At 50.4% G+C, this 13,401-nt stretch overlaps 6 protein-coding genes across 6 annotated transcripts; 4 read left to right on the top strand and 2 right to left on the bottom strand.

Annotated features, from left to right (window-relative positions):
* Positions 1-121: 121 nt before the first annotated feature.
* LTR84_002062 (uncharacterized protein) lies at positions 122-1,210 on the bottom strand (the record flags this gene model as incomplete). The annotated part of the gene is made up of 1 exon (XM_064845676.1): positions 122-1,210. One exon carries the CDS (start codon positions 1,208-1,210, stop codon positions 122-124), a length of 1,089 nt encoding a protein of 362 aa, XP_064706530.1.
* Positions 1,211-2,547: 1,337 nt separating this feature from the next.
* LTR84_002061 (uncharacterized protein) lies at positions 2,548-4,827 on the top strand (the record flags this gene model as incomplete). The annotated part of the gene is made up of 5 exons (XM_064845675.1): positions 2,548-2,627; positions 2,688-2,704; positions 2,759-2,907; positions 2,976-4,754; positions 4,801-4,827. The coding sequence occupies 5 exons, from the start codon at positions 2,548-2,550 to the stop codon at positions 4,825-4,827; spliced, it is 2,052 nt and encodes a 683-aa protein (XP_064706529.1).
* A 99-nt stretch (positions 4,828-4,926) lies between these two features.
* On the bottom strand, positions 4,927-5,934 carry LTR84_002060 (uncharacterized protein; the record flags this gene model as incomplete). The annotated part of the gene is made up of 1 exon (XM_064845674.1): positions 4,927-5,934. One exon carries the CDS (start codon positions 5,932-5,934, stop codon positions 4,927-4,929), a length of 1,008 nt encoding a protein of 335 aa, XP_064706528.1.
* Positions 5,935-6,694: 760 nt separating this feature from the next.
* Positions 6,695-8,272, top strand: TRP2 (anthranilate synthase component 1; the record flags this gene model as incomplete). The annotated part of the gene is made up of 1 exon (XM_064845673.1): positions 6,695-8,272. One exon carries the CDS (start codon positions 6,695-6,697, stop codon positions 8,270-8,272), a length of 1,578 nt encoding a protein of 525 aa, XP_064706527.1.
* Positions 8,273-8,655: 383 nt separating this feature from the next.
* LTR84_002058 (uncharacterized protein) lies at positions 8,656-9,560 on the top strand (the record flags this gene model as incomplete). The annotated part of the gene is made up of 4 exons (XM_064845672.1): positions 8,656-8,799; positions 8,859-8,915; positions 8,980-9,239; positions 9,302-9,560. 4 exons carry the CDS (start codon positions 8,656-8,658, stop codon positions 9,558-9,560), a joined length of 720 nt encoding a protein of 239 aa, XP_064706526.1.
* A 1,042-nt stretch (positions 9,561-10,602) lies between these two features.
* Positions 10,603-11,824, top strand: LTR84_002057 (uncharacterized protein; the record flags this gene model as incomplete). Its single annotated transcript, XM_064845671.1, has 3 exons — positions 10,603-10,673; positions 10,804-10,895; positions 10,965-11,824. 3 exons carry the CDS (start codon positions 10,603-10,605, stop codon positions 11,822-11,824), a joined length of 1,023 nt encoding a protein of 340 aa, XP_064706525.1.
* Between the last annotated feature and the right edge of the window lie 1,577 nt (positions 11,825-13,401).

The raw sequence follows: 13,401 nt of genomic DNA, 5'->3' as shown, positions 1-13,401 counted from the left end.
TGTGATATGGACCTGTTAGCAATCATGAACAGATGGTTGTAAAGGTATCATGCAATTATCCAACGCTACCTATATAACATACGCTGTGCAAAAGTGTCTTCAAGCAATCCCCAAGAGCAGTCTACTCATCTGGACGGTAATCGGTGTGTCCGAGCATTTCGTGTCCTTTCGGGAGATCTGGTGCACTAGGTGTGGTAGTTTGAGGAGCCGCGCGACTACTTGCTGCATTCAACCTTTCATCCAAAGCCTTCAATGCCAGAGCACGTCGCCTTTCCGCCTCTTCACGTTTACTCATCCCCCGAGCACCACGAGCTTGTCGATTGAAACTGGGCAGTCCAGAATCCCCACGAGCGGCGGCTTGTTCATTACCAGTCGCAATCTCCTCGTCGGAAAATGATTTTAGAACTTTGAGATTACACAAGAAGATGTAAATCTGGTTGCTGAGAGCTGCGATAGGAGGCTGAATGATATCGGGGAAAAAGGTGGCAAATGCGAAAGTTTCGCTTGCGTCGCCTTTGGGTCCGTGATTCTCGGTGCTTGATCCAGAAAGGTCTGGTTGCCGTTTGAAGAATCGAAGATAGGTCCAGGTCGTTATCAAGCCATACCAAGCCAGGATGAGCGCAGTGTCTGTCCCAAGAAGGAAGCCGGACAGTGTGTTCACCGCTAGAAATATTCCTGGGAAATGTTTGACCCTCATCTTGATCATGCCTTTGTAAATGCTCACTGTATGTTCGGGAACCAATTGCTTGAAAGCGACCAGAAAAGCGGCTTGCGTGGTAATGCCTCCAGTTATTGGGGTAAGCGCTCTCTCAGGATTGCCCGTGATGGCAGCCCAGAAGATATATGTTGGAACGACCAATAGATTAGGGATGATGGAGGCGATGAGGATGACATATGTAAATCCTTGCGACCCCCATGCTCTTTCAAGATATCTCCCACCAAATAGGATGGTAGCTCCGTTCACCAGGAGAGTGATGATGTTTTGTTCGACAAATGTTGCACTCAAGAAAGTCCAAGGATACCATAGAGATACGGAGGGAATGAGAGCCAAGTATGGCACGTAGGGCCGTAAAGCCGGATTCACCGGGGTTGTGGAGGATGGATCAGGTTGGGATAGGCGCCATCGTGCGATGTTATATAGCAAGGTCAATCCAACAGTGATGGCGAGCAGCCCGCGAGTGACAGGAGGGAGATTGATTCTGAAAGCCATGACTACAGGTAGAGAATGGGAACGGACATGACATGGGATGATCTGTTTCTGGAGAAATCTTGGTGAGTGTTGAACTCGATGGGAGTAAATGCGAAAGTTGAAAGGTGCGATGGTGTCGCAAGAATGTGGAGAAGTGTTCAACTGGAACAGATGTTCGAGGCTCCGAGATCCAAGGCTGGAGGCTGGATAGGTGCAGCTTAGGCGGGTTCAAGCCCCAGGGGATGACACTCATGGCCGCCGGGCTACAACAGCGCCAAAGAACAGGGCTGGGCACGGAAACTGCCGGCACCAAGAGGGAGCACAGAATAACCACCCAAGAGATGTCTACGATGAAGACTGAGGTACAAAGATTGATATTTGAACTTTGACGTTCAAGATGTTGAAGATGAATAGGGCATTGATTCGGACTGTTGTTGTTGCTGCTGCTGCTGCTGCTACAAAGAAGACTTGAAGTTAATCATGACAACCCTGGAAGTCGTGCAGGGCTGGAGAAGACGAATCTGCGCCTAGAGTTTGATGTCATTAGCACTCGGGAAGGACGAGACTAGCTGCTTAAATGCTTTAAACCGGCCTAAACGGAGCCTAGAAAGCAATACTCGACAGGCTAGGCACCCAAAGTACTTGGAACCCTCCGCTGCATCTGGAGATGGAGAAGACGTGACGCCAATTCGAAACACCAGGGCCCATGCAGTGCCAGTCCCACACCCTCCTCGTTCTCGTTCGAGTTCTTCTTCCACCACAGACCACCCATTTTCAACCTCGCTTACTTTATTCTTCCCATCCCGGTGACCTCCAAAACCACGCCTTCTTCGTAAGGAGAGTGGCTGTCTGCACAGCTCCGGATACTAGCTGGCCTTTCCCTGGCCACGGCCTTGGCATACAGTCTTGCCCATTCCACCACCTTGTCGTCGTAGACACGTACCAAGTTAACAATCTTCTGGCGCATTCATCAAGGACTCCCAATTCGATTCCTTTCATCTTGGGCCCATCGAGGCGGTTTGGAGGTCGCTACTACTTCACTGTCTAGATTGGCACTGGGCCCTCTCCACCCTTTGTTGTAACAACACGTCCCTAATTTTCAGGTTTCGGCTCTGGGACTGGTCTTCCGCCCTATCAGAACCAAATTCAACACTTGCATGCCACAGCTCAGCTCGTCGAGTCCCCCGTGCTGCGCATCGCCAATCTCGATTTCATTCAATTCGACTCATACACGCCGCACGCATCTTCCATCGCGAATTAATCTGCTTCGATTGTCTGGGTGGGCTTTCAAGTTTCAGTTAAAGAACGACTCCAAGGTCTTCCTTCTACCTGCTGCTCTTTGGAGAGCGTAATGTTCCATGGAGACCGATAATACCTCAACTTTTAGCGCAAAGCCGCCTCCACTGAATTCCGATCAGCTCAATTATCTCATTTGGAGGTTTGTTCATTCTACCGTCAATGAATTATCTACAGTGCAACGCTAATCAAATTATGGCAGATATCTCCAAGAATCAGGTGACGCCCGCAACTTGTCAACTCCAGAAATTCTCCGTGCTAACACGTGCCTAGGTTATGGCGAAGCTGCCGTCAAATTGCAGCGTGACTGGAGAGTGGATGCAGAATCTCTGCCGTTCGCGAAGAATATCAGAGGTCATGCACTCGTCTCACTGGTTCAAAAAGGTCTTCGTTATCATCATCTCTCGCTGACCATCGATGAGGTACATATCTGATCCATCCCCATCCTCGACCACGCAAGATGCCCCCGTTCGCGCTAATCCTGTTTCAGAATGGCCGACCTTCAAAACAACTCAATCCGTCCATGTTCTTCTTCGGCCCGGAAAGCGAGAAACCACGTCCAGAATTGAGTGACGACGTCGCTTCCCAAGCACCCTCGCCGGAAAATTCTGGCATAGTGCCTCGGAAGCACCCTCGCGACAGCATTATCAATGGTTTACCCGAACCTACCACCCAGCCAGCCCCTAAGCGGAGTCGAAAGACTGTGGCTGGTTCGGAACGAAATGGGAGCTCGACGAGAAAGCCATCAGGCTCTACTGCTCAAGCAGCGACACACTCGGCAATGGATGTCGACATGACCAATGGTCATCCAGCCTCAACGAGTGACGCTAGATCACCCTCTGCTACGGAACCCGGCCCAGATGAGAACGGCATACATCTCAATGGCGTCAAGCACGACGATCGTATGGAGGTAGACGAAGATCCACTAGATGGTGACGGTCATGCGATTGAAGCGAGTGCTGCGGAGCTTGTACCGTCCCCCATCCATACACTATCGAACGGAGCGAGCATTGGCATTCAAGTTGCACCAGCCAAAGTCGCCAACCTTTCCCCTTCCACAGTCGTACTCGATACTCAAGACCCTCTCGCCATGGGACCGCCTCGACAAGTGACAGAGGTTTCCTGGCGTCCTGGACATACAAATGTGATCACTGCCATGGGTGATAACTTTTGTGGGACCTGGAAGCCTACAGATCGTTCGACGAAGCCAGAATCCAGAACTCCCTTCCAAAGCCTTGTTGAATCAGCAGATGCCGAGCTAATTAGCGCGTTAGCCTGGAACACTGAAGGAGAGGTTCTTGCCTTGGCCACATACAGCAGCCAGTCAGGCCAGTTACATCTCTTCGATGGGCAAGAGCTGACATTGCTAGAAGCGTTGCCTGCCTCACAAAGAGCAATCACATCACTGCAATGGCATGGTCGTGGAACACGTCTGCTTGGTATTGCGCCATACGACAATGACGATGGTACTAACACCAACACCATGGGATCGTCCATTCTACTCTGGGATTTGTCAAACTCTCCGAACTTCAGTGGTCCTTTATCCATCTCAGTCCCAGAGATACTGGTTGACATGGACGCTGCCTCATACAACGGAAATGGCATCGTGGGTGCCGTTGGTCAACAATCGGTCTACCTCTGTCGAGCGAATTCAGAACTCGAGATTGCGGAAAGATGGGTTTCAGATCCCAACGAAAATGACCAATGGACATTTATCAGATGTGCTTGGCAGGACCGTGAAGCTATTCTTGTGACTGCATCGGCCGAAACTCGTTGTTTGTGGATGCCGAGCAAAAGTGTCACAAAGAAGGACGCTCACGATGCTCCTATAACTGGACTCGAGCTGCGTCCTAGGATAAACAGCTCAATAACTCCAGGTTGGAAACAAGAGTTTGCCACGTCTTCTATGGACGGCACAGCCAAGATCTGGACATACGATCCGGATAGCCCTTCGATCTTGTGTCTCAACAAGCTGACTATCGGGCACGCCTCACCACTGATGACTCTGTCATTTTCGCCCGACGGGTTCTGTCTCGCAGGGGCAAGCTACGATACGATCCGTATTTGGAATGCCGAACACGGATATAATTACATGGCGACCTGGAAAGGTGAACTGGGTAGCTGGAATGGCTCGCAATTAAGAGACGACGACATTATGAGCATAGGAGGTGTTTCGAGTATGAATGGTGATGTACTTCAGACCAGTGCAGACCACGCCTTAACCTGGGACTCGGAGAGCAAGAAGCTGGCTTTTGGCCTTGGTTCACAGGTATGTATTCTCCCCCGCTACATTAAACACTAAGCTGATTTTGTAGGTTGCGGTTATCGACTTCCAGCGATGAAGCGACTATTCGACATAATAATACAACCAAACACACCACGACAGGACGATGGTGTTGGTTTCACCAGGATTAAACACAGTCGCTGGGTGAAATCTCGGATCATATTCCTGAGACTGTCTCAAATTCACCCCAGTCATCTTCGTCGTGACCTATAGAGCGACTGTCAGCCTGCTTTGCATGAGCATTCATCCCAATTGGAATAGACTCCAACTCTTGTTCGATATCACTGAAACCACGCAACCAGGCATTGACACCCTCGTGTATTGTCCTAGCATCGGAGGCGGCTGCGAGACCAGGTGCCGTTGGACCCTCCTCGGGTTCATCCACATAATAACGCCCACGAAATCTCCCACGTCCTCGAACAACAATTTTTCGTGCAGGTTGTGACGCAGGCGATGTGCTGTTGATCCAGCCATTCAAGCCGGCGACCGCACTCGACATGGCATGTACCGCGTCATCTCTTTTGCGCGATTCTGCTCTGCTGTGTTCCAGTTGATCACCCAAATCAACATTCTCGCGACTCAATTGGCGGTTCCGCTCTTTCAACAACTTGATCTCGTCACGGAAATCTCGCAGGCGAGTTTCTTGTTGTACACATCGTTGTGCGACAGCTTCAAGTTTTTCCATCGTCAGTTCATGAAGGTGGCTCTGTTCCTGCTGGCGCATGCGCATAGATTCAATGGTGAGGGTCAAGTTGGTCCGGATCAATTCAAGTTCTTGCGTCACGAGCACTTCTTCTTGATTGGTAGATTGGGTGGCTTCGTTGTGGTCGTCTTCGCCTTGCACTGCGGCGTTATCGTCTTCGATGAGGGCTGTCTCGATGTCATCCATGGCCGCCTCAATTCTCCGCCTCTTGCTCCCTCGTAGGGCGCCATCTTGCTCACTGGCCCAGATTTCGGAGACCAGTCCCCTCAGACGATCAGATAGGTGTGTGACAGGATCAAAGGACTCGGCGGTATTTGTATCATCATCGAAAGGTTTTGGAGTGGAAGTTCTGAGGCTGATGGCGGAGTCGGCAAAGAAGGAATTGCTGGTCCAGGCAGACCCTGGTCTCGTTGGGGACTGGGATTGGGCTTGGGCGCCCCGCGAATCCTCTACCAATACCATGTTTGCATGATCGGTAGGAAACGTTGTCATTGTCAACACGGTCTACTCAAATTTTGATTGAAGACGATTGTGGGAGAGATCGTATTTGTTGTTGGGACAATCTTGAATGAATTCAATCTCCAAGAACGAGGATAGGGCGTGGGCGCAGGCATCGATTTATCAACATGTGCAGTGCAGTGGCTGGGAATGCAAAAGAGGACTGGGCTGCGACACGTGACCCGTCAGACACGAGGTCGAGTCAGCATGTGTTGATTGGGTTGTAGAATTGATCGAAGATCTGTACGATTAGCATTATTGTTTCTATTGTCCTCATAGCTAGCCAGACATACAACGACTAGATTTAAGCTTGCAGAATTCGAATGTGATATATGCCTCTTGATTCCAACTTCAAATTGTTTGCAGGCATGCCGGATGGACTCGGTGCTTTCAGTCAGATAAGGCCGACTCCCCCGCGACCGCGACTCGTCAGGGTCTCCAACTTTAACCCCAATACTCACTAAGTGAATTAATTTCGCGTTGAGAGCGGTGACTCAGTCATTCTCAAGATACAACTCGCACGTATTCCAACCCTCTGCGTCTCGACCATAGAACTGTCTTACCTGATTATGATCTCGCTTGTTTTACGGCTTTGCTAGAGACTGGCCGAGGGCCCAAGATCGCTACACAGAATTGCCTCTCCGGACCATCCACACCCATCTCATTCTGATATGGTAGGCTCTGCCGCGTGCCCTCTATTCGTCGAAGCATCTGACTTATATTAATGCAGGCGCAAATCCAACCTTCACTTGAGGAGGTGACCTCTATCCTTGGCAAATCGAAATCAGCTCAATATCCTCCGAACCTCGTTCCGTTAAGCGCTCAAATCGCTGCCGACCTTTTTACACCGACGCAAGCATACCTCAAGGTTTCACAGAATTCGAAATTGTCCTTTCTGTACGAGAGCGCAGCCACGACTGGAACAATTGGACGATATAGCTTTGTGGGAGCAAATCCTCTCAAAGTGATCAAGTCGGGCCCTGGCCATGGCCCAGAAGAAGATCCCCTTCCGAGACTCGAGCAAGAACTCTCTCAGTATCGAGTTGCAACGGTTCCTTCACTTAGATTGCCACCTTTGACGGGTGGTGTGATAGGCTATGTTGGCTATGATTGCGTGCGATATTTCGAGCCGAAAACCGCTCGTCCTATGAAGGATGTACTCAAGCTACCTGAGAGTTTCTTCATGCTCTACGACACGATTGTGGCGTTTGACCACTTCTTCAACGTCTGCAAAGTGATCACGTACCTAAGAGTACCAACCACGGATTCGGTCCAAGATCTCGCCGAGGCTTACGCCAAAGCCTCTGAGACAATTCAGAAGACTATATCAGTACTTCAGGCCGAGCATATACCACTTCCCCATCAGCCACCCATCGCTCGAAATCAGCCGTCAAAGTCCAATGTCGGCCAGACAGGATACGAAGCACATGTCACAAATCTCAAGAAACATGTCTCGGTCGGCGACATTATCCAGGCCGTGCCATCCCACCGAATATCTCGGCCCACGACCCTGCACCCTTTCAATATATACCGCCATTTACGGACCGTAAATCCATCCCCTTATCTATTCTACATTGACTGCGAGGATTTCAGTATCGTCGGAGCATCACCAGAGCTATTGGTGAAGGAAGAAGCAGGTCGTATCATTACTCATCCGATCGCAGGAACGGTCAAGAGAGGTCGGGATCCCGAGGAAGATGACGCCCTTGCCGATGAATTGAGGAACAGTCTCAAGGACAGGGCTGAACATGTCATGCTTGTTGACTTGGCCAGAAACGATGTGAATCGTGTATGCGACCCACTGTCTACCAGAGTCGACCGACTCATGGTGGTAGAGAGATTTAGTCACGTCCAGCACCTTGTCAGTCAGGTTTCTGGAGTTCTAAGACCAGGCGAAGATCGATTTTCGGCGTTCCGCAGCATTTTCCCGGCTGGGACGGTTTCCGGCGCACCAAAAGTACGAGCCATGGAGCTCATCGCGGAATTGGAAGGCGAAAAGAGAGGCGTCTATGCTGGCGCCGTTGGCTACTTTGGGTTCTCACGGGTTTCGTCAGATGGCTCCACAATCGAGGATGAAGGTGCTATGGACACTTGCATTGCCCTACGGACGATGGTGGTCAAGGATGGCGTTGCATATCTACAAGCTGGAGGTGGGATTGTTTTTGATAGTGTTGAGGAGGACGAATGGATCGAGACTATGAACAAACTGGGTGCAAATATTAGAACCATTGAAGAAGCAGAAAAGAAGTATCTTGCACTGGAGCAGGCTGGCAATGGTCATGCCAATGGTATTTCCAAATAGAGGGGAGACATGGTGGGTGATTCAACAAGAGAATATGTCAATCTAATGTTTTGAATACCAATTAACATGTTCATTGATAGACTGCCACCGTCACATCAGCACTCGTTTCATGTCGCGTGCTTGATACTAGTGAAGTCAAGAGATAGTCATAGTAGGAGCACGAGTGGTAGGTGGGTAAGGGCTAGCCGGAAGATAACAACCAATGAAAGTTCTCCATATTCACTAGCGCACAAAAGACTTGGCACCACCGCACGAAAGCGAAAATCCTATTGTGAGTTTCGAACCACGCCAACCCTACAACTTTTGTCCACCACAATTCAATTGCTGTAACTGTCAGGACTTCTCGCCAGTCTTGACAGCCTCTTTCAGCTCATACCGACAAGATGAAGTTGAACATCTCATTCCCGGCCAACGGGTCGCAGAAACTGATCGAAGTCGAAGATGAGCGCAAGCTACGTGTGTTCCAGGAGAAGCGTATGGGCAACGAAGTTCCAGCCGACAGTCTCGGTGATGAATGGAAGGGCTATGTATGAGAGATTGAATCGTCCTGGTCTACCAAGCCTGTTGCTAATGTCTTGTTCTTCAGATCGTCCGCATCACTGGTGGCAATGACAAGCAAGGCTTTCCCATGAAGCAGGGTGTCGTATGTTCAACTCCCTGCCCTTGAAAGCGCCAGCGAGCCGCCCGCTGAGACTTGATTCATTTAGTTACTCCCCACCCGTGTCAAACTCCTCCTCGCCGATGGCCACTCCTGCTACCGACCTCGCCGAACCGGTGAGCGCAAGCGCAAGTCCGTCCGTGGCTCCATCGTCGCCAACGACCTTTCCGTCCTTGCCCTCTCCATTGTCAAGCAAGGCGAGAGTGACATCCCCGGCCTGACCGACGTTGTCAACCCCAAGAGACTTGGACCCAAGCGTGCCACCAAGATCCGAAGATTCTTCGGCTTGACCAAGCAAGATGATGTCCGGTAAGAATTACCCACTCTTGGACAATTTCTACGTAAGAGCTGTTTTCTAATCTCTATAACAGCAAATTCGTTATCCGACGTGAAGTTGTCCCCAAGAAAGAAGGTGCAAAGCCCTACACCAAGGCCCCCAAGATCCAGAGACTCGTCACCCCTCAACGCCTGCAACACAAGAGACACCGAATCGCACTCAAGCGAAGACGCGCAGAAGCCTCCAAGGATGCCGCAAACGAGTACTCCCAACTGTTGGCCAAGCGTGTTCACGAGGAACGTGACAAGAGAGCCGAGCTCCGCAAGAGACGTGCTTCCTCACTTCACAAGTAGAGAAAAATCGTCGTCTTGTCTTTCATTAGAGTTCTTTGGGGGTGTGTGGTGGAGGATCAAGAACGAAAAGAAACCCACTCCTCGAATTGAACGGCGATTGATTGATTGTTTTTGCCTGGCAAAAGAAAATTCTCCAAACGATCGAATGGGTCATTTCATGACGATTGTCATGTAATACGACCACAGAAACAGACCACATGATTCCATAGCATAGCAGCGTGGGCGAGCGAGTGGAGGGAAATGCACGGTTTGGTTGCTCGCTGTCATGTCGTGTTACCCATCATCACTCTTGCAAAAAGGTGTGTTGGACACTAGCACAACCACAGCATGGCCATCCCCCGCGTCCAAACTCATAGTTTGACATGCAGAAGAAGACAACATAGAAAACCAGTCACACCACCCCAAACATACAATCATACCTAATCCTTCTTTTGCACTGTGTCACACATGATTATATTCTTCGTTGCTGAAACCAATCGCCTTTAGCCCACCTTCATTCCTAAATATCTGTATATTCCCCTTCGCCGTCAGGAACCTAACTCAGTTTGAGCAAGCTAAGGTTATTGTTCGGCACGCGGAGGTGAAGTACTGTAGCTCACCTGCAACTTTAGGCTGTGGCTGGGCGCCGGGTGGTCTTCCCCAGGCAATCACTAACTGCCCAGGCAGTGCCCGCGGCCCCCTCGGTAGAGCCCTGAAGTCCCTTGAATCACGGCTCGCGCTTCACGCTTCACGCTTCACGGGGTCAAGAAAATTCTTTGGCAAGGGCACCAACCAGCACGGTGCTGTGCGGTGCGGTGCGGGGCAACTTGACTCCTACGATTATTTTCTTTGACTTTTTCGGGTGTCATCGATCCTACCTATGAGTGAGACTCTCGGAGACGGTTTTTTCCCTTGCACCTCCAACTCCACCACCTCTTCCTCTCGTCGACATGTCTCTCCAACCATAACGACAGCGCCAGCGACAGCGATCACAAGCTCTGTCTCTTCCGATTCCTCTTCCTCTTCCTCTTTGTGCTCCTCTTCTTCGCTCATTAACGCAGACATGGCGACGAATAGCATTAAGCTCTTGACGGGGAACAGTCACCCGGACCTCGCGAAGGCTGTTGCGGTTAGGTTGGTTCTACCTTCACTATGTGTTCGCACGCCCATGGACATGAGTTGTCTTTTCCTTGTTTTCGATCTGATGCGCTCTTGTCTCTACTACATTACAATGGCTGACTTGATATGTCTTGTGCCGATCTAGGCTGGGTATTGAACTCACCAAGATTATGGTCTTGCAGTACTCGAATCAAGAGACCAGTGTGACAATCGGTGAATCCGTTAGAGACGAAGATGGTAATTCGAGAAATCCCATCCTGCCTTCCGCACTCTTCGAGCTTGTCTGACATTCCGTGTCTGTTCCAGTGTTCATCCTTCAGTCGACAAGGCCAAATGACATCAACGACGGCCTGATGGAGTTGCTCATCATCTGCAATGCATGCAAGACTGCCTCCGCTCGCCGGGTCACAGCCATCCTTCCCAATTTCCCCTACGCCCGACAAGACAAGAAAGATAAATCGAGAGCACCCATCACAGCGAAACTTATGGCGAACATGCTGCAAACTGCAGGCTGCAATCATGTTATTACCATGGATCTCCACGCCTCTCAGATCCAGGGCTTCTTCAATGTCCCGGTCGATAACCTCTATGCCGAACCAAATTCCGTCAAGTGGATTCGAGAGAATTTGATGCATGCGACGGAAACAAATGCAGAGATCAATGGGACCAAACAGGACTGTGTCATCGTCAGTCCAGATGCAGGCGGTGCGAAAAGAGCCACATCTATGGCTGACCGACTTGATCTTCCTTTTGCGTTAATTCACAAGGAGCGATCCCGACCAAATGAAGTCAGCCGCATGACCCTGGTCGGTACAGTCGAAGGCAAAGTCGCCATTCTAGTTGACGACATGGCCGACACATGCGGCACCCTGGCAAAGGCAGCAGACACCCTCATTAAGCATGGGGCGAAGGATGTGGTAGCCCTGGTCACCCACGGTATTCTGTCAGGTCGGGCAGTCGAAATTCTCAAAGGTTCGAAGCTATCACGCTTAGTGATTACCAACACGGTACCGATTTCAGAAGACAAGATCGAGGCGTTGAGAGTCGAGGACGGCCAGAAAGGTTGCAGACTGGAATTCATCGACATTGCGCCAGTGCTGGGTGAGGCCATCAGGAGAACTCACAACGGTGAAAGTGTGAGCTATCTCTTCAGCCATGCTGTGTGAGGCTGTGAAGTGTTAGATGGAAACACCGGTTTTTGGTGTATTCGTACAGAGTTTCTTCTTTGAGTGACACGTAACGTGTGACAACGCCGCATCATATCTGGATACCCAATGCTCCATTGGGCTTAGCATCTCTTACTCCGAGATAGCTAGCATGTCAGGAAGCCATATCCGATTCTGTCTTCCAGCAGTTGCAACAAGATTTCGATCCTTCGAAGAGTTTGAAGATTCAACTGATGCGACAAAAGAGACTTCAGCAGTCCGCTTCTTGCCTTGTGACGCCCGCAACTCCAATGCAGGACTCTATGCTGATTTGATCTGCACATGGGAGGTCTGGCAGATGATTGCAGGGTTTATGCAAGGACAGTGACTGCTGGAGAAAACCATGGAGCCACGGAAGTTGAATCCGTCCTATTGAAGAGACACAGGGGGTCCAACGCTGTTTTACCATGGCTTTAAATATGACCAGCAATGGAGGTTGACTTGGGATCTACCTAGGCAGTCGGTGTCCTTCAACACTTTCACAAATGTATCAGCACGTAATGATAAACTTGCTTCTTGGGAATGGACGGGTCAGAATTAAAAATATTGGTGGATAGGTGCCGGAATGACCTTTTGTTTGTTCTTGATAGATGTGGGATCTGGAATCCCACAAATCAATGGCGGCATAAACAAATTTGACCTTTCAGGGGTTCTGGTGTACGGAAGTTCGTTCCTGGTGTTCTTTCTGACTGATATCCAACTTGACAGTTGCGTCTCATCGACCGGTTCGTGGCTGTGCACGTGACCAGTCCAAAGGCCGCCACGGGCTCTTGCCCCTGGCTTTCCCTAGCCACCATCTAATCAGTAGTTATGAACCTGTCAGCGACTCGAAAAACCGCCTCGTGGGATCCAAACCTCTGGTCAGAGCCTTTGCGCCATCCTCAAGAGCCAAGCCGTCAGGTTTCTACGCTTTTATGCCGACATCGTAGGCAGCTAAAACCTCTCGGTAGGTGGCAAGGTACCAACGCCTCACTTACCTAGGAACTACTCTTCACGCCAGTCATGCTATTGACGTTGAGCGAATCACACTGGCTGCATGGTGCCGGAGACGTCCCCCGAAGTCGACGATGATGGTGCGTTCGTTCAACCAACCATATCAGTGCTTGGGCTCCTGGCCAACAGCCTCAATTTGCGAGCGGCGGAAGTTGAGCTGCGATGTGACAGAAAGTGCCAAAGTTTGGAAGCCCCAGTGTGGCGACTTGGTCCATACACAGTCCCTGGAGATTCTACCTCCGGAAGTCTGTCTGAGTTTTGGTAGGTGGAACTACGAAGCATCCAAGAGTGAGCAGTTGCGATCGAGTGAACGGTTTAATCTTCCAGCACGCATGATTGGGTACAGCGTGGAGGAAAATAATTCCGTCGCCAATTTTGGAATCGTTCAGATATTGGCGTAGCACCCAAAGGCCATGGCTGCTTCCCACCCTCTGATTTCACTGCCTACGATCAATCAAACCACGAATGACGACGATTACGACAGGCGCCATCTATCATGCTGCTCGGGCCCCCCTCCTTTGACCATGATTGCACCACCCGGAATT

The sequence above is a fragment of the Exophiala bonariae genome, assembly GCF_035927105.1.
Source record: "Exophiala bonariae strain CCFEE 5792 chromosome Unknown scaffold_12, whole genome shotgun sequence".
NCBI classification, from domain to species: Eukaryota; Fungi; Ascomycota; class Eurotiomycetes; order Chaetothyriales; family Herpotrichiellaceae; genus Exophiala; species Exophiala bonariae.
This window is presented reverse-complemented; position numbering and strand designations above follow the sequence as displayed.